At 35.6% G+C, this 26,363-nt stretch overlaps 1 protein-coding gene across 2 annotated transcripts in view; it reads left to right on the top strand.

Moving 5' to 3' along the window:
• The window catches only part of CkIIalpha (casein kinase II subunit alpha), a 210,032-nt gene that overhangs the window by 132,512 nt on the left and 51,157 nt on the right, over positions 1-26,363 (top strand). For both annotated transcript variants that reach the window (XM_090397835.1, XM_090397836.1), the window contains exon 10: positions 1,569-1,679. In XM_090397835.1, the coding sequence (XP_090253961.1) occupies positions 1,569-1,679 (111 nt within the window). The remainder of the gene's footprint in view (positions 1-1,568; positions 1,680-26,363) is intronic.

Here is a 26,363-nt window from a genome sequence, read left to right as displayed (position 1 = left end):
GTACTGTACTTGAGCTGTCAACCATTGTGGCATTCTCTATAGCTCTTCAGTGATGCAGTACCTTTGTTTGGAAAACTTGGGTTTGAATTCTAAGGTGCAAAAACACCTTTATAAATTCTTTTCATTTGAAGGTGGATTAGCTAGTCTCACGTTCTTGCCTACTCTATGCCAGCTATAATATTCAAATTAATTTACAATACATTGCTACATTTTGTCATGCTTGCAACAGTCAGTCACAAGTGTAGATAAATTAATGCAGTTAAAACTTAAAATGTTACTGACAAAAAATTGAACAAAACTGAAAGTTTTGCATGCTTTGTATTTAGATTTTTTTTTTTTTTTTGAAGTGTATCATTTATTTTTTAGTTACTTTTAAACATGCTTCTAACATCCCTTTTGATGAATGTGCGAAAGGTGGGGGGGGGGGGGCAAGTAGAAAGGAGACAGCATTTTATGCTGTCTCTCCCCTGCATACACTCGTAGAAAGAAATTCTTGGATACCAGCTTTGAAGATTTTCACTAAAATTGACATTTTCAAAATGAACTGTCAACTTCCAAAGAATTAAGAAATTAATGTCTTATTCCTAAGATTGGAAATGTGCCAACATACTTTCTTTAAATGCATTGAAAGTTTTCATATTGTCTTTGAGAGGGGTGGAAAATTCATTCAAGTTTTTATATCTTAAATGTAAAATTTTTGGCTTACAGCAGGTCCTTTTCAGCAATCTATAACTAAAATCGCTGTATTCTTGTATTATTACTAAATAGTTCAGGGAAATAGCAACATAGACTAGGATATACATTAAAATAACTTTTTAATACAAATCCAATATTTTGGCAACGTCACGTTGCCATTTTCAACAGGAACTTATGAGCAAGACACGTGCACGCAGGCACAGCAAACAGTAAATGAGGACGAAGCAGGAAGCTATTCTTTCTCCTAAAGTCCTACTGGTGCCCCCTAGCGGGCAATGTTGGTATTCTTGGGCGATTGGGCTGAGGTCAGCTGAGGAAGAAAGCCACGATCATTCACCGTAGTAAATACAAGTACGAAAGGCTTTTCATGGAATCAGCCTCAGCCCTAAGAAACAATCCAAACCTCAACAAATTTGGCTGCATGAGACTGCCTCAAATTTGGGAAACCTACATCAGAAGACCTTAATCCTAATTGTATTCTTGTAGATTTGATAAGTTTGATTGTAGTGTCAATTTGTCACTGGTTTTGCATAAACAGAGTTTAATATCACATTAGTGGTTATAGTGAAGTACTCATGAATTCATTAGTTATTTTTGAAGTAATGTAGGTTCTGCTCCCTATTCCCAAAAAAGACACAATTTTTTAACGAATACTGACATTCATGTTTTAACAAAGGACTTTAGTTTTCTTTCACTTTAATTAATATAAAATATACTGGAATTAAAACTAGCACCTGTTAAAGAATTGTCTTGTAAATTTCTTAAACAATTGAATATTCATTTACTGTTTGGATTGTATTGCAGCTGTATTTATGAGTTTGCTTATCAATAGTCCTGAGAGAATCCATTTCTTAATTTTAATTCTCTTTCAGTTACGTCTTATTGATTGGGGTCTAGCTGAATTTTATCACCCAGGGCAAGAATATAATGTACGAGTTGCGTCACGGTACTTTAAAGGTCCAGAGTTATTAGTTGATTATCAAGTAAGCTTCATTTGCTATTTAGTTTTAGTTAATTGAAAGTTTTTTTAGTTGATTATAGTAATAAATTAAAGATGCCAAGAAATTATATTCTTTGTTTAATGCTTTATCCAGTGTAAGCAAACAAATTTTGCAGATGAAGTGACTTCACAACTGGGACTCATATATAGAGGCTAATGACTTCACATCACTTGTCCTAGTATCCCATAATGCAAAGCACGTATCCTTACAGACGTGCATAATACTATGCATTATGGGATGGGTTACTCCCCAGACTGGTTTTGACCTTTATTGAGGTCTCATCACTGGGAGCCTAACCCAGAAGAGATACCAAAGTTGAAGTAATGCAGAAGTCATATTTTGCATATACAAGTAGCCAAAAGGTGATACACCTTATTATTAAAGTACTCTGGATTAGAGATAGATATCGAACGTTTTAACATATTTGTATACGCAAAATATGATTTCTGCATTACTTCAGCCTTGGTATCACTTCTAGCTCTGACTCCCACTGATGAGACCTTAATAAAGGTCGAAACCAGTCTGGGCAGTGGCCTTCCCATAATACACAGCATTATGTACATCTGAAAAGGTGTGTGCTTTGTATTACGGGGTACTAAGGCAATTGATATGCAGTCATTAGCCTCTATATGCAAGTAGCCCAGTTGTGAAGATAGTTCACATGCAAACATTGTTTGCTTATACTTGAATAAAGGATCAAGAATATAATTTCTTGGCATCTTTAATTTATAGTTTTAGTTAATGTTTGAATGTTTTGTTTTCAGAAATATAATTGCATTTAGGTTTTAACTAAATGCCTCTCAACAAAATTAGATTTTAGTGTTACTTTCAGTGTAACAATGAGCTCTGCATTTAAATTAGTATTGGACTAGTAAGCATTGAGATCATCCATTTATTATGTACCTCTTAAAATGTTTGCTGGAAGAAACAGGACTTCCTCAAGAGTGGCTCTTGAAAATACAAAGCCTGATCCATATGTCTTGCAGACATTTCAAAAGAGGTATTGAAGTTCATGCATACAGATAAGTATCTAGTAGACTTCCTTTTTCATTCTGGTTTGCAACCCATTGATGGGCTGCAAGATTTGGTGGGTCATGGCTGGTTACATTAACAAAAGTGAATTTTTTTTATTATTATTTGACACCTCCAGGGAGTCCTAAGCTCATCGAGGGAGGGAGGGCACCTACTTTACAACTCTGTCTTTACCACTCAACTTCATCTACACCAACGCCATCTACTGTCCATCACCACTATTATTTTCACAGACAATCACAAACATCCATGCCCACAGTGGGATTCGAACCCGCAGCCTTTTGACTGGAGAGCGGATACGCTAACCACTCGGCCAACCAGGCTAAGTGAAGTAGCACTTATCCATTCGTGCTACTTCACTACAGTAATAGCCAATAATTACAATAATTAAATATTATTTAATAGTAAATATTAATAATAGGAGATACAATAATAGCCTTTTCTAAACCTGTTTTAAGCTGACATGTTTTGATGAAATCAGGAAAGCCTTTTCTTGTTTGATGCTTAATTGTATTTTAGAGTTACTTGTTTCATATTAATGAATATAAATATACACTATCTACCAATAATTGTCCTGACACCCCTTATATTTGGAATAACATAAAAACTGGTGTACAGATAGTAGGAAGCAGTATTTCTTCGTAGCAGTTGAATACGGGTGGTATAGCAACACAACGTGAACTCAGTGACTTTGAGAGAGGTTTAATCATGGGCTGTCACATTGGTCGCATGGTGTAAAAATAATCATAATTTACAGTTATGAATCTTTTTAAAATTGTTTCTCTATTCTAATATATCATTAGTTTTGGTTTCATAACACATATATCAGCACTTGCGATAGTTTGTAATAACTAACAAAGAAAATGTGTCAGCTGTTATATGTAACTTCTCGCTTGCAATTTACGTGGAGTGAGCATACTCACCGAGGAGTTTGATGAGTGATTGACAGCTGATGGGGAGAGCGTTCGGTATCCGGGGGTGATGGAGGAAAACAAGTAGAGAGAGAGAGAATGGAAGTTTAAGAATGCAGATCAGAGAATTTTGTTTTAGGAAGTTTTTAGGTGAACTTGACAGTCAGAATATATATTAATCGTGGGTTCTGAAAAGGGAATCACAACAAAGAATAGCAAATAAAAGGAGACTAAGTATGTTTATTTCAATGTTCGAAGAAACGCTACATGAAAATTTTCACCTTCCGTCTCAAGGATGCTTGTGATATTGATTTGTCAGAACAAGCGATGTAATTAGAGGAATATGAAACTGTAAAATGACTTTAATGAAGAGTTCTACTTTGATACAGTGTTTATAAAATAGTAAACTGCTTTTCTCTTGTAATGAATTTATGATTTGTGCATCTTGTATCCAAGTAAGAATGTTTATACTCCAGGTAAGAATGTTTTCATATAATTTAGATCTTCATCACTGAAGATCTAAATTATATGAAAACAATAAATCACAGACTAGGTTTAGGTTGGTTTGTAATAGGAAAGCTAAATAGTTAAACTGAGTTACTTGTTCGATATATTTATAAAACTTATAAAATAAGTAAACAGCTGAAACAAAATATACAACTCAATTGTATTGTCTGTGGTCCTCTGCAGATCTAAAAGTTGGATAACAGAAAAAGAAAGTTGGAAAAAAGAAGAAATAAAATTACAAGCATTTGAATCCAAATGCTTACGAAATATAAACTGAGAAAAAGACTAATCAAATAGTGAGGAATGAACTAAATTACAAAAAACTAATATTAGATAAACAAAAAGAGATTAAAATGGTATGGGCAGATAAACAGAATGAATCAGCAGAGATTACCTACAGGGACAGAAAACCACCAAACAGACAGGGGGAAGACCAGGGATAAGCTGGATCACTAATATTAAGAAAGCTGCTAAGATCAACAGTCTTCAAGATCTTTCAAGAAGGAAGGACCTTATTAAGAGAAGATGAAGTACTCAACCTGTCTTGATGGAAGAGAATCAATCAAATTAAAAAGTTAAGTCATTGCACCAATCAGAGTTGAATTAACCCTTGTGTAATTAATAAACACTCAGAGTATAAAAACCAATTTACAGAGGGGAAAAAATAATAAATAAAAATAAGCAATGTCCATGCATGCCATTGCTGCTCAACTGGAGCATCCAAAATCAATTGTTGGCAATGTGATCAACAAATTGAGACATTCTAGCATCACTAGTGTAGGAGAAACACTCAGGGGTGCCCACTGAAAATGACTGACAGGGACAGGAGAGTGTTAAAATGGATGTCATGCAAAAACTGGCTACATTTGCCACTGACCATCCACGATGAGTTCCCGAGCTCCAGTAACACCATGGTGAGCACTAATACTTTATGAAAAGAACTCCATTTATTGGGTTTCCATGGAAGAGCAGAGGCACCCAAGCCAAACATCACTACAAAGCACAAGGCCTCTTGAAGAACTGGACAATTGACCAGTTCTTCAAGAGACCAGTAGAAATGGCACTCTGAAGCAATGAATCAAGGGTCATCTGTTTCCAGTCTGATGGTAGCGTGTGGGTGTTGAGGCAGCTTGGTAAACGCTTGTTATCACAGTATGGTTGTGCCCACGGTAAAGTTTGGTTGGTGGAGGATTAATGGTATGGTGCGGGGTGAATTCAGCTGGTTTGTTATGGGACCACTGGTTATTGTCTGTGGTTCTGTAAAGGCTTGCCTAGCCTTTTGCAAAGAGTGGTGAACTGGACAATTGACCAGTAGAAAATGGTACTCTGGAGCAATGAATCAAGTGTCACTTGTTTCCAGTCTGATGGTGAGGTATAGGTGTTGAGGCAGCCTGGTAAACGCTTATCACAGTTTGGCTGTTGGAGAAGTAATGGTGTGGGATGCATTCAGCTGGTTTGTTATGGGGACCACTGGTCATTGTCTGTGGTTCCATGAAGGCAGCTCAGTACCTTGATATTCTGGATAATCAGATGCTGCCTACACTGTGGAGTTTATATATATGTTAAAGATACCAAGCTATTTTATATGTATATAAATATAAACTTGGTTTTGATCCATTTCCCAAGTAAGCAAACAGACAAGTAAGTCAAGTTTGCGCCTGAAAGTAGTGCAAATCTGGGTGACTCCATACGTAGTGCAAGTCTTAGACAACTCGTAAAGGTGGAATAAGCTCTGATCACTATTCTTAGTTTTTACCCTTAATGCAAAGCACATATCCTTGAGGAGATGTATGATGCTATGCATTAAAGGCAAGAGGCTACTACCTAGACCGGTTTCGACCTTTATTGAGGTCTCATCGGTGTGGAGCCAGGCTTAGAAATACCAAGGTTTAAGTAATACAGAGCTTATAAATATTTTACCAAAACAAGTTACCATAAGGTGCTTTGACCTTATTAAATAAAATTCTCAGGATGAGAGATAGATGTAGAAAGTTTTTTTACCTTGGGTATAATATACTTTTAAGATACCAAGCTATTTTATATGTATATAAAAATAAACTTGGTTTTAATCCATTTCCCAAGTAGTGCAAATCTGGGCGACTCCGTACGTAGTGCAACTTGTGCTAAAGGTGGAATAAGCTCTGATCACTATTCTTAGTATTTACCCTTAATGCAAAGCATATCTCCTTGAGGAGATGTATGGTGCTATGCATTGAAGGCAAGAGGCCACTACCCTGACCGGTTTCGACCTTTATTGAGGTCTCATCAGAGGGAGCCAGGCTTAGAAATACCTAGGTTTAAGTAATATAGAGCTTATAAATATTTTACCTTCTTCTTCTGGTTCCCATCTGCCATACGGCCGGGGGAGGATAGCTATATGCTACCATTCTAGGGAGAGATGATTACGAGCAAGGTGGTTTCCCGTTGCCTTCCTTGCCGTAAGTATTTATGACTGTAACCTGTGTGTTCACGGGGCCGGTTTGCCTGCTTGCGGGATGAAAAACCCCAGATAAACTGGCTGAAAAAACCCTGCTGCCCATGCCCAAGACCGGCTAACTTGGCTATGGCTGAGGAAGATCCTTAAGCTCCTCACGTCGTGGATGGGAATCGAACCTAGGACACTCCTTCCCCAGGCATATGGTTGCGAAGCGCAAAGCCACCAGGCTAACCGTGTGGACAATATTTTACCAAAACAAGTTTATTTAATAAGATCAAAGCACCTTATGGTAACTTGTTTTGGTAAAATATTTATAAGGTCTGTATTACTTAAACCTTGGTATTTCTAAGCCTGGCTCCCACTGATGAGATAGACCTCAATAAAGGTCGAAACCAGTCTGGGTAGAGGCTTCTTGCCTTTAATGCATAGCATCATACATCTCCTCAAGAAGATGTGTTTTGCATTAAGGGTAAATACTAAGAATAGTGATCAGAGCTTATTCCACCTTTACCACGAGTTGCCTAAGACTTGCACGTGCAAACTTGACTTACTTGTCTGTTTGCTTACTTGGGAAATGGATTAAAAACAAGTTTATATTTATATACATATAAAATAGCTTGGTATCTTTAACGTATATTATATCCAAGGTAAAAAAAAACTTTCTATATATATATATATATATATATATATATATGTGTGTGTGTGTGGAGTTTATATTGACAAATGTTTATATTGTAAATATAAATATTTTAACTTGAAACTAACAACTATCATCAGTATAGGAATGTTATATGGCAGAATGCTAAAAATGCATTATTTAAAATATTAAGTATGTGTGCAAATGATGTGAAAACATTGAGTTGAGATTTTAATATTAAAAAATAAATAAATAGTAGTGATTAAGGAGAATGAGACTTGATCACTTTTTTGGTAAGGCATAATCATTTTAAGTTCAGGTGGTGTATTAATGTTTTGGCACTTATCTTAAATGTTTGCATTTGAAGCAACATTGAAGAGGTAATAATTGGATTTGTGACCATAAAAATTCTATATTCAGTGTGCTAATCTGGGCTGTTCAGTTTATTATAAGCAATGTAAGGTTGATGCTCATTTATTCGTTTTTCCATAGAATGATCAGTTTGTCCAAAATAAAGATTACAGTCATGGAACTTGGTTAATTCCATAAAGGTAAGAGTAGGCCTTAAGGAAAGTAGCCAAGATGGGAGTTTGAATGGAAAGTTAGTATCAAGTTATATTTTTTTAAGATTCTTGAAAGTGATTCAGAGACACTAGAAATGTAAGGAGTTATTTGGAGATGGTGTATAAGAATTACAGATCTATTGTATTTGTGTTTTTGGAAAAACCATTTTTGAACAGAGAATATTCTGGATGTTATGAATTTCAAGCTGGTGATTTTGAAGGTTGGAACAAATAACATGCACATGTTTTAGTATGCTGCTCAAAACAATTAGGGGGTATTTTGGTTTTCTTGTAAATTATAAAGTTATAAAAATAATTTACAAATGCAACAGATTTCTCTTAAAATATTCTTAATGTATATCAGCATAGAACATGCAACTGCATACAAAATCATGTTAAGACTTGTTGAAACACGTCTTAGCCGTATTAGCATGTGTGAGGGGGTATGAAAGCGTGGCTTCTTGCACTCACTTCCACAGTACATAATTACTTCAATTATAAACTTGTGTCACCTACCACGATTTTTTTTTTTTTTTTAATGGCAGAGCAACATGATATCCTGGAATCCATGGCTTGGAGAGCCATTGGTCGATTAGAAGCTGGACAAACGCAGCAAGTTGTTTCTCAAGCGTGTCGTAAAGCTTAATTTTGTGACTGGAATCGCTTTCTGGAGACAGGAAATGTTAGAAATAGTCTTCATCCCATAGGTTTAGATGCTCGAAGACCAATAGTTTGCATTCCGCTTACTGCAAATCACAAAAGAGCCCGAATGATTTAGGCACAGGAACACCACAATTGGACAACTGAGGTTTTTGCTTGAGTCCAGGTTGTCTGCAACCAGATAACTGACATATCTTGATATGGCAGGAAAGTGGAACAAGAAATAACCCACAGTTTGTTCGTGAAAGACCCCAACATCAAGGTGGGAGTTTGATGGTATGGGCTGGAATAAGTACAGGTGGCCATACATATCTCTATTTTATCAGAAACAGTTCCTTAACAGCCCAAAGGTATTGCGATGAGATTTTGGAACCTGTAGTTCGTCCATATGCTGCTGCAGTTGGCTAAGAATTCATTTTTATGAATGACAATGCTCATTCACGCCGTGCAAATTTGATACAAGAGTGGTTTAAAGAAGAAGGTATTGAACGAATGGACTGGCCTGCCTGGTCACCGGATTCTAATCCAATTGAACATGTCTGGGATGCTTTAGGTAGGGGCGTTTCTGCTCGACTGGTGCCACCATGATTGCTTCAAGAGCTCAAAATTGCTCTCACAGAAGAGTGGGGAAATATCCCACAAGAACTGTTTGATCATCTTATCCAGTCCATGCAATCAAGATGTACTGCTATTTTGGCTGTTAATGGAAACCATACGCCTTATTAAAAATTAACAAAAGCGTTTTTTGGCCATTCTTGTTAAAATTATTTCATGCTAAAATGTATAATTTGTTAAATATGTAATAAATATTGATTATTTAAACAAGACCTAGACCTACCTGGTGTATACTGGGTCCCTTGCAGCTGTAAATTGTCCCACTTTGGATAAACAAGCAGGACAGCAAATATATCAGAATCTCAGAACACAAGGACTACATCTGATTTCACCAGTACAGCCACTCTGGGCTTGCAGACCATGCTCTGGATACTCGCCACAGAATAAGGTGGAAGAAAGCCACAGTAATACACCGCAGCAAGTTCAAACATGAAAGACTATTCATGGAATCAGCCTCAGCCCTTAGGATTAGGAACATGCCAAACCTCAACAAATTTGGATGCATGCAACTGCCCTAAATTTGGGAAACATACATCAGAAGAACTTCAGCCCAAAGGCTAAGAACACCTAATATAGCCTGCCAAGGAGCACCATCAGGACTTTAGGAAAACAGTAGCTTCCTCGCTTCGTTTCTCATTTGCTGTTGTGTAGTACTTGCATGCACATGTGTTTATCTTAAGTTCTCATGAAGATGGTAACGTGACGTTGCCATCTTCATGAGAATATTGGAAAGTATATATTAAAGTTTGATTTAATTTATATTTCTAGTATACACTGTCAATTTCTTAAATATTTAATAATCATGTTTAACCAGCATATAAGCCTTTCTACAAGAATTACTATCATCCATGGAGATTCCATCGCACACAAGGCCCACCATTATGCAAAATGAAGCCGAAGTTATCTAGACAACTCACTTGTCTGACCTTCCTAAAGCGCTGCCGGGATAATCAGGTAATCCCAAATTGTATACAATTTAAGCACCATATCTTTTCACAAAAAGCTCTCCGTATCTATAACCGTACGAGCCAGGCTTTGCTACAGGAACATATTAACGTTACACGCAGTTCCCTAGTTGACGTAAACAGAGCTATTTTAGCGCTAGAGGAAGAGCTTTCTAATATGCTAAATCACGAACTTGAGCCAATTCTACATGACGTCTCATAAATTAAAAAAGAACTCAACGTCCAAACCAAAACTACAAATCAACACTGTTGTTAACCCATCTTCAGTTATCTTGAAGCCTGAAGTACTCAATGCTCTGTCACGTGGTCACAACTTCGCCATTGCTCCTAGGAAATTACCGGCCGAGGAATTAATGATCCAGATCGAACGCGGGATTCACCACCTTCCAAACCACATCGACAACAATATTAGATTGGATGTAGCCTGCGTTCTCACAAAAGCAAAATCACCAAAACCCAACATATCCAATAGTGAATACAAGTCTCTACATCAAAGCGGTTAAGGGAACGCCACTGTGGTACTCAATCATACTTGACTACACAGGTAAGCTTAATGCTTTACTATTAGATCAGTCTGCTTACCTCCCCATTGAATACAGTCCCACCAACTCACAAATTAGAAAACCCCATAGGCTCATTAAGGTCACTTCTTGGCCTGTGGAGATTATTCAGGAAATGACAATCAAGGAAAAGAAGGGGTAGCCATAGTATTCAACACAAAATACGAGGCTCATCTTCTTGAATGGCAGGCAGTGTCAAGTATAGTGATTTGGGCAAATATCAGAATGGAGAGCTGGACAATGAGACTTATTTGTGCCTATGCTCCCACAGAAGGTTCTACTAAGGTAGAAGTGGAGGAATTTTTTGAGGCTTTAGAAAAAGCAACTGACAATGAAAAAGGAAAAGTTGGTCCTTGTTGGGGATCTAAATAGCAGAGTAGGAAATGATTGTGAGACTTGGGAAAATTTGGAGAAAAGAGCAAAGCTAATAATAATGGCAAATATCTATTGGATTTCTGCTCAGGACATGGACTGGTTATTACTAACACCATGTTCCAACATAAATATGTGCACAAATTCACATGGAGAGAAGAGGCAAGGAATAAGAGAAGTCTTACTGACTATTCTCCCTGGTGCAGGACACCAGAGTGTACAGAGGATTTGAAATTGGAAGTGATCACTGTTTAGTCTTGAGCAGGATAAAATTGAATTTCATATTGAAAAGAATAACTTGTAAGAAAGTTTTAAAGCGAATAAAAGTTGAGCAGTTCTCAGATGTGAATTGTAGACTAAAATACACAAAGATTATTGAAGAAAAAATGAAAAAGTTTGAGAACAGGAACCAAACCTTGGAGACTCAGTGGCAAGCCTTGAAGAAAACCCTGATTGATTCAGCTAGAGAGGCATGTGGTAAAGTTGTCTACAAGGATAGAAAAATTAGAACTCCATGGTGGACAATGGAAGTTAAAGAGGCAGTGAAGGAAAAGAAGAAAGCATATCAAAAGTTCCTGGCAAATAAGTCAGCTTGTGCTATTAGAGAATACAGAGACAGTGTAAAACTAGCTAAACAAAAGTCATGGGAGGACCTTGGCAAGAACATAGAAAATAAATATCAAGGTGGCAAAATATTCTGGAGGTTGTTGAAGAAGCTTAGGAATGGAGGAAAGAGTGCTGTGAAAGGAGTTAGAGATGATAAAGGTGAGATGAAAACGGTAGAAAAAGATATCCTTGAAGTATGGTGTAATTACTTTGAAAATTTGCTAAATGAAACAAGCAGTGATGACAGCACAGTGATAAAAAACACTGACCAGGCATGCAGTCAGGAATACATATCCATACTTGAAGTAGAAAAAGCCATCAAAGGCTTGAAATGTGGAAAGGCAGCAGGAGTAGATGATATTCGACCAGAAATGCTGAAATATGGTGGTATAAGAGTCTTACAGTGGCTGCACTGCATAGTTCAGAATGCCTGGACAGAGGGACGGATTCCAGATGATTGGAGTAGAGCTCTCATAGTACCCATATATAAAAAGGAAAATAAAACTGAATGTGAGAATTACAGAGGTATATCCCTATTGAGTGTTCCTGGTAAGATATATGCAAGTATACTTGAGAAACGGTTGAGAAGAATTGTAGAAGAAAAGCTTGGTGAAGAACAAGCTGGATTCAGGTCAAATAGGGGCTGTCAGGATCCGATCTTCACTTTACGAGAAATAGTGGAGAAATCATGGGAATATAACAAAGATCTGTATTTAAGTTTTGTCGATTTGGAAAAGGCATATGACAAGGTGCCAAGAGAGAGGCTATTCAATTGCTACAGTTATATGGTATCAACGGGGCATTATATCATTTCTATTTATATTTTATTATTTATATTTCTTATTTTTATTATATCATTTATATTTCTAGTATACACTGTCAATTCCTTAAGTATTTAATAATATCTCATCAATTACACCCTATCCATAAGTGAGAAATATTTATTCGTGTATAAAGTACCCAACAGTTATAATTATTTGCAGAAATTTATAATTATCCGACAGAAACTAAAATATCCCCTAATTGTTTTGAGCCGTGTGGATTATAATGCAAGCTTTTGGGAAGAATGATGAACTGACTTATATAGTAGTAATGGTTAGTGATGGTTGATTTATGCTACACAGGAAAGTAGCCAAGATGGGAGTTTGATTGGAAAGCTAACATCAAGTTATATTTTTTTTAAGATTCTTGAAAAAGATTCAGAGAAGACACTAGAAATCATTTGGAGATGGTGTATAAGAATTACATATTTTGGAAAACTATTTTTGAGCAGAGAATGTTCTGGATGTTATGAATTATGGTTTTGAAGGTTGGAAGGAACTTAGCACATAAAGATGTGTTCATCTTTTAAATGAAGGTAGATTTACAATTTGGACTGTAAATTTTGTTGAGTTTTCCATCAAAGAAATGAAGGATAATTTTATTTTTTCATGAGAAGTGATCTCGAAATTCGGAACATCTAGTTTGGGAAGAGAAAACCATAGATGAAACCTGTGTACATGCAGATCTCCTGTGTCAGGTGATGCAAATACAGTCAAGTGGTTGCAAAAGAGAATTTAAGATGATATGAGGACTGGAATGATTATGAGGACATTGAGGATCTGTTGACTGCTGACAATAGCAAACAGGAGAAGGAGTTGGGGGATGATTAAGACTAACCCTCAAACTTTTGAAAGGATCATAGACTGGTAATTTGAATTTTTCATTTTATGGAGTATGGATAGAGGATGAAATGGCATCTGTGAAAGTTGAGTTAAGAAAGCAGTGAGAGCTAAATTTTTTTCTCATGAAGAAGTGCATGATTGGAATGGCTTGCTTTTGGAGGTGATGAGTGTAGACAGTATGAATGAATCTAAGAAAGGGTATGATAGCTGGTGTGGGCGATATGTAGCCACCCTCAGTGAGTACCTTACTCTCTGGTGATAATTATAAGTTTTATTTAATAATTAAATGAACCTTGAATAAATATTTTTGTTTCTTTTTGTCATCGTTTCTCTTCTGTATTGATTTATTAGTTACATTTCTTGTATATGTTGTAACAGTTTTTGGTGACTGTGTAAAATGTATTTCTCCTGGCTGGTTATCAAAAAAGTTTGAAATACACTTATTGCCATAACAAAACTGATCTCCTGAAGTTAGGCAGAAATATTGACCAGAATACTCCCAGGATGTGGATTTATTTTGATTCAGATTACATATTTTTTATACCTTCAGCTGCTTCCAAGAAAGACAGCCTTAATTGTACAACATGAAGTGAAGCTGATTTTTAAGACTGCTGTTGGTACCATATACAGAGAAATAAACTAAATGTCATAATGCATAAATGTCTGCATAATACTCTGAGTTTCCTTTTGGCAATGATTTAGTCATGATTAGATGAAATCTTAGCTTGCATTCTCAGGATGTGCACACTCATTTTATTCATATTGGAAATGTTTGAGAACATTTTCAAAGAACTAGAACCCCCCCCCCCCCCATTTCTTATACTAAGGTATCTTGCATGTGCAAGAAACTTAGCACACAAAAATGTGTTCATCTTTTAAACAAAGGTAGATTTCAATTTGGACTGTTGAGTTTTCCATCAAAGAAATGAAGGATAATTTGATTTTTGCATGAGAAATGATCTCAAAATTTGGGAACATCTAGTTTGGGAAGAGATAAAACCATAGAATTATGAGATCAGAATGGAAAGCAACAGTCTAATTTCACTCTTGAAATTGCTGAATTAAACTGCACTGTTTTGCCATCTCTTGGCAAAACAGTGCAGTTCAATGGGGTTACAGGCTTCTTACAGTACCTTGATTTCTTCATTAAGAAAAAAAAAGTGATTCAAACATACTATAAGTGTTAACTGAAAATAATCACATATCATTAATAAATTGTTTTTTTTTTTCATGGAACTTTCATTTATGAAACGTTATAAATGTGTAGTATGTTAGTACTGTGGATGAACTAATTTTTTGCTATTTTTTATTAATTTTATATATTTATTGTATTTTTATTTATTTTTTACATAGTCTAGAGATTGGACATGGAACTTTTTCATCATCCATGTCCAATCTCTAGACTATGTAAAAAATAAATAAAAATATAATAAATATATAAAATTAATAAAAAATAGCAAAAAATTAGTTCATCCACAGTACTAACATACTACACATTTATAACGTTTCATAAATGAAAGTTCCATGAAAAAAAAAACAATTTATTAATGATATGTGATTATTTTCAGGAGCATTTTCAGTTAACACTTATAGTATGTTTGAATCACTTTTTTTTTCTTAATGAATCGTGGGTCGTCTTATATGGCGAGTATAAAAAGGGAAGCTTAATTTCTTGGATGAATATTTAGGTAGTTACAATACATCTTTATATAAGAAAATAGGCAGTGTTTATAAATAAATCAGATTAATTTTTTGTTACATAAATTTATTTAAAATATTACAATAGATATGTCTTAAAAAAACAAATAATTATTAACCTCTTGGGGTGGGGGGGGGTCGAGTCCAATCCCGGACACCACAGTCTGTAAACTGCAATCAAAAGAGAATTCCAATTAGTGCCTATAATATCACAGCCAAATCTCTAAGCCTGTTAAGTTGCAGATGCCAAGTGTAACCAAAAGGGACAGCTTAAGCTTTGAATGACTTAACAGGAAGAAAGCAAGAAGGAATCTTACATCAGTTCCAAGGCCCATTTGATTTAACATAAATGAATAATGGGGAAAATTTTTTCAGCAAGTAATAGTTCGGGACATAAAAAGAGTGGAAGGATGAGATAATGTGAGAAAAGGGGCAAAAATCGTTTTGGATTAGAGGAATGAAATCAAAATAAAGCATAGAACAATTTTTAAGAACTGCTGGCTTGAATTTAGTCAAGTTGGAGGAAAGCATTCATGGGAATGTAAAAAAGTTATGTTTATATATATATATATAAACATATATATATAAATAAAAAATGATGGTACAACATGACAAAATTTCATGCCGGCTGGGGCGTCGCCCGGGTAAACAAGTCCCCCGTAGTTTTCACCAGGGAACCAGGGCGAACAGCGAAAAGTCAGCTACTGGAACAAATCTGAAAAACACACCCCAACTCAACATCACCAGAGTTAAAGATCGGTAGTATCAACATAAGAAGCCTGAATGGCAAAGAAAGGGAGCTAGCTGAGGAATTAGATAAGTACCAGATCGACATAATAGGGGTGACTGAAACAAAAAAGACCAAAACTGGTGAGATCTTTCTGAGCAATAAATAGAAAATGTTATATTCAGGCAATGACAATCAAGGAAAAGGAGTAGCCATAGTATTCAACACAAAATATGAGGCTAATCATCTTGAATGGCAGTCAGTCTCAAGTAGAGTAATGTGGGCAAATATGAGAATGGGGAACTGGACAATGAGACTTATTTGTGCCTATGGTCCCACAGAAGGTTCTACTAAGGTAGAAGTGGAGGAATTTTTTGAGGCTTTAGAAAAAGCAACTGACAATGAAAAAGGAAAAGTTGGTCCTTGTTGGGGATCTAAATAGCAGAGTAGGAAATGATTGTGAGACTTGGGAAAATTTGGAGAAAAGAGCAAAGCTAATGATAAAGGCAAACATCTGTTGGATTTCTGCTCAGGACATGGACTGGTTATTACTAACACCATGTTCCAACATAAATATGTGCACAAATTCACATGGAGAGAAGAGGCAAGGAATAAGAGAAGTCTCACTGACTATTCTCCCTGGTGCAGGACACCAGAGTGTACAGAGGATTTGAAATTGGAAGTGATCACTGTTTAGTCTTGAGCAGGATAAAATTGAATTTCATATTGAAAAGAATAACTTGTAAGAAAGTTTTAAAGCGAATAAAAGTTGAGCAGCTCTCAAATGTGAACTGTAGACTAAAATACAGAAAGATTATTGAAGAAAAAATGAAAGAGTTTGAGAACAGGAATGAAACCTTGGAGATTCAATGGCAAACTGAAGAAAACATTGATTGATTCTGCCAGAGAGGCATGTGGTGAGGTTGTCTGCAAGGATAAAAAAAAATCAGAACTCCCTGGTGGATACAGGAAGTTAAAGAGGCAGTGATGGAAAAGAAGAAAGCATATCAAAACTTCCTGTCAAATAAGTCAACTTGTGCTCTTAGAGAATATAGAGACAAATGCAAGAATGCTAAACACTGTGTAAAACTAGCTAAACAAAAGTCATGGGAGGACTTTGGCAAGAATATAGAAAATAAATATCAAGAAGGTGGCAAAATATTCTGGAGGTTGTTGAAGAAGCTTAGGAATCGAGGAATGAGTGCTATAAAAGGAATTAGAGATGATAAATGTGACATGAAAACGGGAGAAAAAGATATCCTTGAAGTATGGAGTAATTACTTTGAAAAACTGCTAAATGAAACAAGCAGTGATGACAGCACAGTGGTAAAAACACTGACCAGGCATGCAGTCAGGAATACATATCTATACTCGAAGAGAAAAAGCAGTCAAAGGTTTGAAATGTGGAAAGGCAGCAGGAGTAGATGATATTCGAACAGAAATGCTAAAGTATGGTGGTATAAAAGTCTTACAGTGGCTGCACTGAATTGTTCAGAAAGCCTGGACAGAGGGACGAATTCCCGATGATTGGAGTAGAGCTCTCACAGTACCCATATATAAAAAGGGAAATAAAACTGAATGTGAGAATTACATAGGTATTTCCCTACTGAGTGTTCCTGCCAAGATTTATACAAGTATACTTGAGAAACGGTTGAGAAGAATTGTGGAAGAAAAGCTTGGTGAAGAACAAGCTGGATTCAGGTCAAATAGGGGCTCTCAGGATCAGATCTTCACTTTACGACAAATAGTGGAGAAATCATGGGAATATAACAAAGATCTGTATTCAAGTTTTGTCGATTTGGAAAAGGCACATATGACAAGGTGCCAAGAGAGAAGCTATTCAATATGCTGCAGTTATATGGTTTCAATGGGGCATTATATCAAGCAATACTTAGTCTTTCTTTGAGTTGTAAGTCAGCAGTTAGAATTGAAGTACAGGAAGATGGTTTAATGTTAAATCTGGTGTGAGACAAGGATGTACATTATCCCCTTTGTTATTCATTATCTATATGGGTCAAATTATGAAGGAAAGTGGTATTAAACATGATATCAAAATTGGTGATGTTAATGTCAGCTCTTTGCTTTATGCAAATGATGTTATACTTCTTAATAAATCCGCTACAAGTCTGCAAGATTCTCTGACTAAATTGAATAGCTGTTGTAATAGATATGGTATGAAGGTCAGCAATAAAAAGACAAAGACAATGAAAATATGCAGAATCGTTGAAAATGTCAACTGCATTGTGAATGGAGAACCTGTGGAACAAGTGAAACATTTTATCTACTTAGGCATGATTTTTAGTTAAGATGGTAAATTAAATATGGAAATAGACAACAGAATCAATAAAGCTGGTATAGTAGGAAGTCAATTGAATAAATCTATATGGAATGAGAGAGAAATTAGTTGGAACACTGAATTAGCTGTATACAAGACAGTGTTCAAACCAGTTTTAACTTGTGGATCTGAGAGCTGGGTCAGAAGTAAAACACTTGACCAAAGAGTAGAGACCGCAGATATGAGAGTCCTGAGAAAAATTAGAAGCGTGAATATGATGTTGCCATAGATGGCATCAATGGCAACATCATATTAAAAACCAGGATATTAGGAAAGAACTTGACATTGTCAGCACCCAGGAATGTGTTAGCATAGCTAATCTCAGGTGGTATGGTCACTTAAACAGAATGGGCGAGGAAAGATTAGCAAAACAAGTGTTTTCTGCCAGGTTGGCAGCAAAACGACCCAGAGGAAGACCAAGATATTCGTGGATTGATACGGTACAAAGTGCCTTAGACGATAGAAATATAAGATCTAATAATGTTGGAGTCTTGACAAGTAACAGACTGATTTGGAGGAAAATTGTAGATAGGAAGTTAGTAATGATGTAATTTTTTTTTCATGTAGTACTGTCATATCCTGTACTCCCCTTGAGGGTACATGGCAGGAATTTGATGATGATGATATATATATATATATATATATATATATATATATATATATACACAGTAAAACCCCGATGTTATGCGGTAGGTGGTACCAACAAAAAGCGCGAGAGTCGAATTCGCATAACTCGATGTATAATTTTGCATGTAATTTATATATACAAACATACAGTTGGGACCAAAGGTTTACAAAAACACCTATATTTTTTAAGAAATATAATCATAATTGTAGTTTTTCGTACATAAAAAAAATAAAGTTATTTCGATGTCGATGGTTTCATAAAATCTAATAGATTCGTCTGACGGCATAATATCTTTTTCTTGTCGGGCAAAATTTCTTCATAGCCAGCTAATGATTTTTTATTCCTTTCCTTGTGGCTACAATTCGTTCCTCGTTAGAAACTGTGTCCTCCAAAATCTGTAAACCTTTCTTTTATGATTGTTCTTACTGTGGATTCCTGTAGATCGAAATTCTTTGCTGGCTCAGAAATTTTCATTCCGGCTTCAAAATCCTTAATAATGTTGAGTTTTGTTTTCGAAGTCTATGTTTTTCTTTTCTTGCTAGCTGTAGAAGAATCGGACTTGCTTCTTTTGGACGACATTGTTATTTTTTATGTGATAAAATTTTTATTAAGAACATAACATTAAACAATCGCAAGGTTTGTAGACTATAAAAATTGTGTATGATGGAGACCGCGTGAAACATGTCACATGCTTGTGCACAGCATGTGCGACACTGGCGAATGCGGCCGGCGCCTGAAAGATTACGTCCAGGGGTGAGGCGTGTAGCCGGACGGGAATACGTACATATAAGAAACCGCTTAACTCCGGATTCGCGTAAGTCGGGGTATGACTGTATATATATATATATATATATATTTATGAAAAATTGAATGACTAGAACCGAGATTTAATACCACTACAACGTTTTCATGCTAATTATGTATAGAGACTCTATGTTGTTCATGGTCTTTTAACCTTCAGTGCTTAGTGTTTTTTTTTCTTTTTTCTTTCTTTTATAGTGTCACCTGATGTAGGCTGTTACAGGCCGAAACTAGTTGTGTTTTTATATTAAAACCTTTTTACTTAAATCTTGGTTCTAGTCATTCAATTCTTCATAAAAATATGTATGTTAACCGAGTTAATGATCGTTCTTTCATATATATATATATATATATATATATATGATTAGTACTATTAACTCGGGGTTGGGATATGTTCATTTTTCTAAATTAACTGACTTAAAACCCGAGAATTATAACACAATGACATTTATTTGAAAAAACGCAACATGTTTCGTCAAGAATGACTTCATCAGGCGATAAGAATATAGAAAGATATTAGAAGACACTGAAATTAACATTGACACACTCTAAAGCTATACAATTATAAAGCCATAATGTTCGACTGTAAATTACAGTTATTATGAGCTTGAACTACAGTCCGAGTTAAAGTTCTATTGTTGTACACCTGTGCGTGTGTGGAAACTTGATCTCCAGTATCTAATAGTAGAGTTGAAAGAGTCAGGCAAATTATAGCTAAGATTGTTATTCATGTGAAAAGGGTCCAAGGTGATTTCCTTTGACTCGACAATACGGCGTCTACCTCATCATGGCAGATGTGTAGGTTTGAAGTTGATGTCCAATTTATTTCATGTTGGTGGCTTTCGTTCGTGTTTATTGAAAGCAGGACATGGCCTGACAGAGCAGTTGCTCTGGTTCGTTTATAAGCAATGTCGCGCTGGTGCTCTTCAAGACGTAAGATAGATTTCTCTGTCTACCCATAGTAAGGCTTTCCACATTCACCTTGTATACACCTGGGAATTGTAGAAGGTTGTGAGGTTGTTTATAAAGCAATCTCCTCTTTTACTTTAAAACTGAAAATTTGGCTTAGATATGTGGACGATATATTCCTCATATGGGAGCATGGTACTGAGAATCTTCAAGTTTCTCGACCACTTAAACAACCGCCATCAAGATATAAAATTGACTATGGAGATTGAAGAAAATAGTTCCATCTGTTTCCTAGATGTTAAACTCACCAAGACGCCTGAATCAATTAAAGTCTCTATATTTAGAAAGCCAACTCATACAGACAGATATTTGCATGAGTCATCCCATCACCATCCAGCGCAAAAGTTGGGTATTATATCAACTCTAGCGAATCGTGCAAGATCTGTACTGTCGGATGAAGAACTGAAAAAGGAACTACAACATCTTAAATGGACCTTTAAAAACAATGGCTACTCTCTAAAAAATATTAACAACCAATTATCCCACCGTCAACGTAGCAACGTAGAGACACAGGACGACTCCAAAGGTCATATCGTCTTGCCATATATCAGCACACTATCCAAAAAGCTGAGTAGAATTCTAAAGAAGTTTAACATAAAAACGTGCTTCTCGACTATGCCAAAAATAAGATCGCGCTTCAACAACTATAAACAACCTCACAACCTTCTACAATTCCCAGGTGTATACAAGGTCACTTGTGAATGCAGAAAGCCTTACTATGGGCAGACAGAGAAATCTATCTTACTACGTCTTGAAGAGCACCAGCGCGACATTGCTTATAAAAGAACCAGAGCAACTGCTCTGTCAGGCCATGTCCTGCTTTCAATAAACATGAACAACGAAAGCCACCAACATGAAATAAATTGGACATCAACTTCAAACCTACACATCTGCCATGATGAGGTAGACGCCGCATTGTCGAGTCAAAGGAAATCACCTTGGACCCTTTTCACATGAATAACAATCTTAGCTATAATTTGCCTGACTCTTTCAACTCTACTATTAGACACTGGAGATCGTGTGATTCCACACACGCACAGGTGTACAACAATAGAACTTTAACTCGGACTGTAGTTCAAGCTCATAATAACTGTAATTTACAGTCGAATATTATGGCTTTATAATTGTATAGCTTTAGAGTGTGTCAATGTTAATTTCAGTGTCTTTTAATATCTTTCTATATTCTTATCGCCTGATGAAGTCATTCTTGACGAAACATGTTGCGTTTTTTCAAATAAATGTCATTGTGTTATAATTCTCGGGTTTTAAGTCAGTTAATTTAGAAAAATGAATATATATATATATATATATATATATATATATATTTGAAAAAAATAGATTTAATGACTCCGAGACCGAGATAACATATAAAGATTTTAATGATAAATACTACTAGTTTCGGCATATAGCAGCCTTCTTCAGGTATTTATAAAGGAAAGGAATACTAATAGACATTGAATTATTTAAACAAACTGGAAATTACAGGTACAAATTGCCTCACATAATCGATACATAAAAACGTTGTATTTTTCAAGTTGTTCCAACTGGCGTGCCATTGTTTGTTGCAATTGTGCGTGCAAGTTCACGTGAACGCCAATATTGAATAACTGCAGCATGGCTATCTGGGATAATAATAATATTTATAATTCCTTTATAAATACCTGAAGAAGGCTGCTATATGCCGAAACTAGTAGTATTTATCATTAAAATCTTTATATGTTATCTCTGTCTTGGAGTCATTAAATCTATTTTTTTCAAATGTATAACAACCGAGTAAAAGCTGATCGCCACATATATATATATATATATAGGAGATAAAAACGTGATTACTGTTAAAAGATGAGAAAGCTCTGACAACACTGTGTTAGATACTAATGATGATGAAATAGGAGTGAAATGAACTTGGATGTGAATATTTAGGTGATGGAGGATATGAAAATATACCTAGTATAAATTAAAGATGAAGAATGAAATGTCTCCTTGGATAGATTTGCCAGTTAATGGATCTGGGGAAAGATACCTCATGATTGGAAAAAGTTGATTATTGTCCCATTATGTCCAGAAGAGAAGTGGAGTAATTGTCTGTTGTGAACAGATGTAGTTTTTAAAAAAAAAAAGCAGAGAATACTGAATAATGAGGAGAAATAGTACCTAAGGGAGAGGTAGTTTTGTTTTAGAAAAGGGTGACTGTTAATTTGATTTCCGTGTAAGAGAAATACTAAGTTTTTGGAAGGCATCATCATAGCATTTTGGATTTTTTGGGGGGGGGGGGGGGGATGACAATGGTTTATCCACAGCATAATAGTAATTTATGCCTGCTAGTTGTGCAGGATTTGTGGCCCGTATTCTCTTTGACAAGTTATGAGACCCATTGAAGAATAGCTTGGATATTAGAATTTAGGGTTGCAGTGGTTGTTGCTCTGTAAGTTGTGGTGGTTTGTGTGGCTGCAAGGTTTGTTTCGTGGCTTGCATTCTCTGCAGGCCGCAAAGCAAACCTTACAGACATAAATTATTATTATGCTGTGTATAAACCATCTAGTCTTTTTTTTTTTTTTCCCTCCCAAAATGCTATGAAGGCACCTTCCAAAAACTTAGTATTTCTCTTACAAGGAAATCAAATTAACAGAGTGAATAGGAAGCATGTAGTGTGTTGTGGTGAATTTTCACTTCTCCCTCCAAAGGCACTCATATTATTGTCACCCTTTCAGAGTCTGTGCTTTGTTTGAATTTCTTTATTCAAGTCTTTGTCCACAGAGTCCCAATGCAATTGAGTCTGAGGAGATATATGGGGGTAAGTAGCGATAAAGGTAATAGGACATGGACAGTTATGATGAAATCACAGATGAGATGTAGCACGAATAGTACTGGATGTACACCTATTTTACACCAGTTTCATCTTTCTCTTAACAAAATTTTTTTTCCAAAAAAAAAAAATAAAATAAAATAATCTTAAATCTAACAAAACTACCCTATTAGTGGTAGTTTGGTGATACCATAAAAATATGTTGAAAAGATTTCTAGTTAAACATTAAATATATTGTTAACTATATCACTACAAAATTTAAAACTAGTTTTTAAATTGTGCTTTTTTAAATTAATTTAAACTGCAGGCTTAAATTTGGTAATGATATGGTTAATGTTTAAATCAATATTTTCTCTATCTTTATTTTATGTTATCTTTTATCCTAAGGATGCATGCCATAATTTTTAAACTAGCAGATATAAATAAATTACTATTATGTTGAGGATATATTATCTAATTAGTCTTTTTTCAAAGTCCAGGAATGCTATGAAGACATTCTCTAAAGATGTAGTATTTCTCTTACAACAAAAATCAAAAGTTGCTCCTTTCTAAAACTAAATTAAAACTACCTCTTCCCTTAGGTATTCATCCACTTTATCCCATATTCTTGCTGCTATAGAGCTTCTAAAACATCGGATTATATTTCATATCATAAATTTAGTTTAATCCTTTATCCAAGTGTAGCAAACAAAGTTTGCGCCTGAAGTATCTTTAGGACTGAGGCAACTCGTGGTAAAGGTGAACCAAGCTCTCATCACTTGTCTTAGTATCTCCCATAATGCAAAGCACGTCTCCTTGTGAACATGTATAATGCTATGCATTAAGGGAAAGGCCACTACCCCGACCAGTTTCGACCTTTATTGAGGTCTCGTCATGAGAGCCAGACCAAGAGGTGGTGATACTAAGTTGGAAGTAATGCAGAAGTCATATTTACCTATATGAGTTGCCAAAAGGTGTCTCACTTTATTTTTAAATTACTCTGGATTTAAAGAAAGATGTTGGAAGTTTTTTCTGCTTGGTTAGACTATAATAAATTTAGTTTAATCCTTTATCCAAGTGTAAGCAAACTAAGTTTGCACCTGAAGTATCTTCAGGACTGGGTCTGGCTTCCACTGACGAGATTGCAATAAAGGTCTAAACCAGTCTGGGTAGTGGCCCTTCCCTTAATGTATAGCATTATACATGTTTGCAAGGAGATGTGCTTTGCATTATGGGAGATACTAAGATAAGTGATGAGAGCTTGGTCCACCTTTACCACTAGTTGCCTATGTCCTGAAGATACTTCAGGCACAAACTTTGTTTGCTTACAGTTGGATAAAGGATTAAACTAAATTTATTATAGTCTAACCAAGTGGAACAAAAACTTCCAATATATTTCATATAGTTACAAATACAAACATCATTGCTGATCTGCCTGACATATTGTCTTTCATAACCCATATCTGGCTAAGTATTAAATCTTCATTCTTGTGGTATGAATGGACAAATCATTTCTGTCCTACTTTGAAAATCTTATGTAATACTTAAGATCTAATAATTCGAGCAGTTTACTGTGAAGTGATTTGTTCATTCATATCATCTAATAAGAATTGAGGTTTTAGCGTTCATTTGGTATGCTCTCTTATAAAACAGTTTAAATGTGGTATGAAAAACAGCATGCAGGGTCAGATTCAAAAACAAAACAAAAATAAAAACAAACAAAAAAAAACACGTTTTGCATTGGATATGTATTGCGATGTTCACCAGACATTAAGGGGTTTCTTATTTCTTGAGTAGTGTGATTAATACTCTGCTTATGTAGCATCTTTTAAACACATTTTTATCTTTATTTTGAAGAAGCAAACAGCCTGCAAAACTGGTAGTTATAAAATTACTATTTTAAGGAATATGGGAAAACTTGAGTATTTCAGAGTGGTTTACATTTAATCTGAATTGTGACAAAGAATACCTTTTTTCTCCATTGCTACTCATTGATAGTAGTGATGATGATGAACAGTGTTTGTTAGACATTTTTTAACAGAACCACGTGAACATTTTTATAAATTATTGGAAAAAGAATTATGACAATGAATGGTTGCTAGGTGGTCCCATTGTATGCTTTTCTGGAGGTTTGAACACTAAAGATCAGTCACTCTAGACCATCCATCCATCTCACTGACTGTCTACCCTTTTTTTTCCTAAGAACTTTACCTCTATTGCTGTTTTGAGAAGTCCTCTTTCCATCCTTTCAATGTGTCCAGAGTATTTCAATTTTCTTTTGTCAATATCCTTATGGATCCTTAAAGTTCTGCCAATCCTTCCTTACATCCATCTATCCATTTGTCTGCCTTTCGGTATAGGATATCCTCAACAGCCTTCTGCAATGCCACATCCTTTTCCTGCCAGACTTCTTTAGAGTTTCAAGTTTCAAAGTCATAAGTTGCTATTGGAAAAACAGCTCCAGCCAAAATCCTCAACTTTGTTCCTGTGGAGATAGATCCACCCTTCCAGATTTTAGACAAGTCTCTCTGACTGTTGTTTTAGCCATTCCTAATCTTCTTCTGAACAGCAATTCTTTACATTAATAATGGATCCCAGGTACTTGAACTTCATGACTTCCTCAATTCTTTCTCCATTAGGGTACACTTGTTTCTCAGGAACTTCCCTGTGTATATTTCCTTTGAGAACCATAATCTTTGTTTTGCTAGGATTGAGCTGAAGTCCTGTTCTTACTGATCTCGGTAACTTTGTCATGAATTTGTCCTAGTTCTTCCTCATCGTTACAGAGGAGTGCTGTAGTATCATCATATAAATAATCTGAGGTATTCAGATTATTGATCAATCCACCACCTATCCTAATTCCTGTCTTGAGCTCATCCAATGCTACATGCATGATGGCCTCAGCATAGATACTAAACAAGTCAGGAGAAAGTAGACATCATTGCCTAACTCCCTTTTTAACCTGAAGCCAATCAGGTAATCCAATACCTGTTCTTGCTGTGGCTTCTTGCTCGCTGTACAAGTTAGCTATCAATATGATAATGTGTTGAGGAAAACCCATTATTTTCATTACTTCCCACAGTTTCACATGCTGAACACAAAAGCTTCCATAGTCTATGATCTGTCTAATGCAAAGGATCTGATTTCTGGTGCCCTTACCTTTCCTAAAACCTGCTTGTTCCTTAGGCATCTCTGCC

This window comes from Typopeltis vanoorti, chromosome 9 (assembly GCF_054136105.1).
Source record: "Typopeltis vanoorti isolate ZY-2024b chromosome 9, IOZ_Tvanoo_1.0, whole genome shotgun sequence".
NCBI lineage: Eukaryota > Metazoa > Arthropoda > Arachnida > Uropygi > Thelyphonidae > Typopeltis > Typopeltis vanoorti.
The sequence above is the reverse complement of the archived record's forward strand: the minus strand, read 5'-3'. Positions and strand labels throughout refer to the sequence as shown.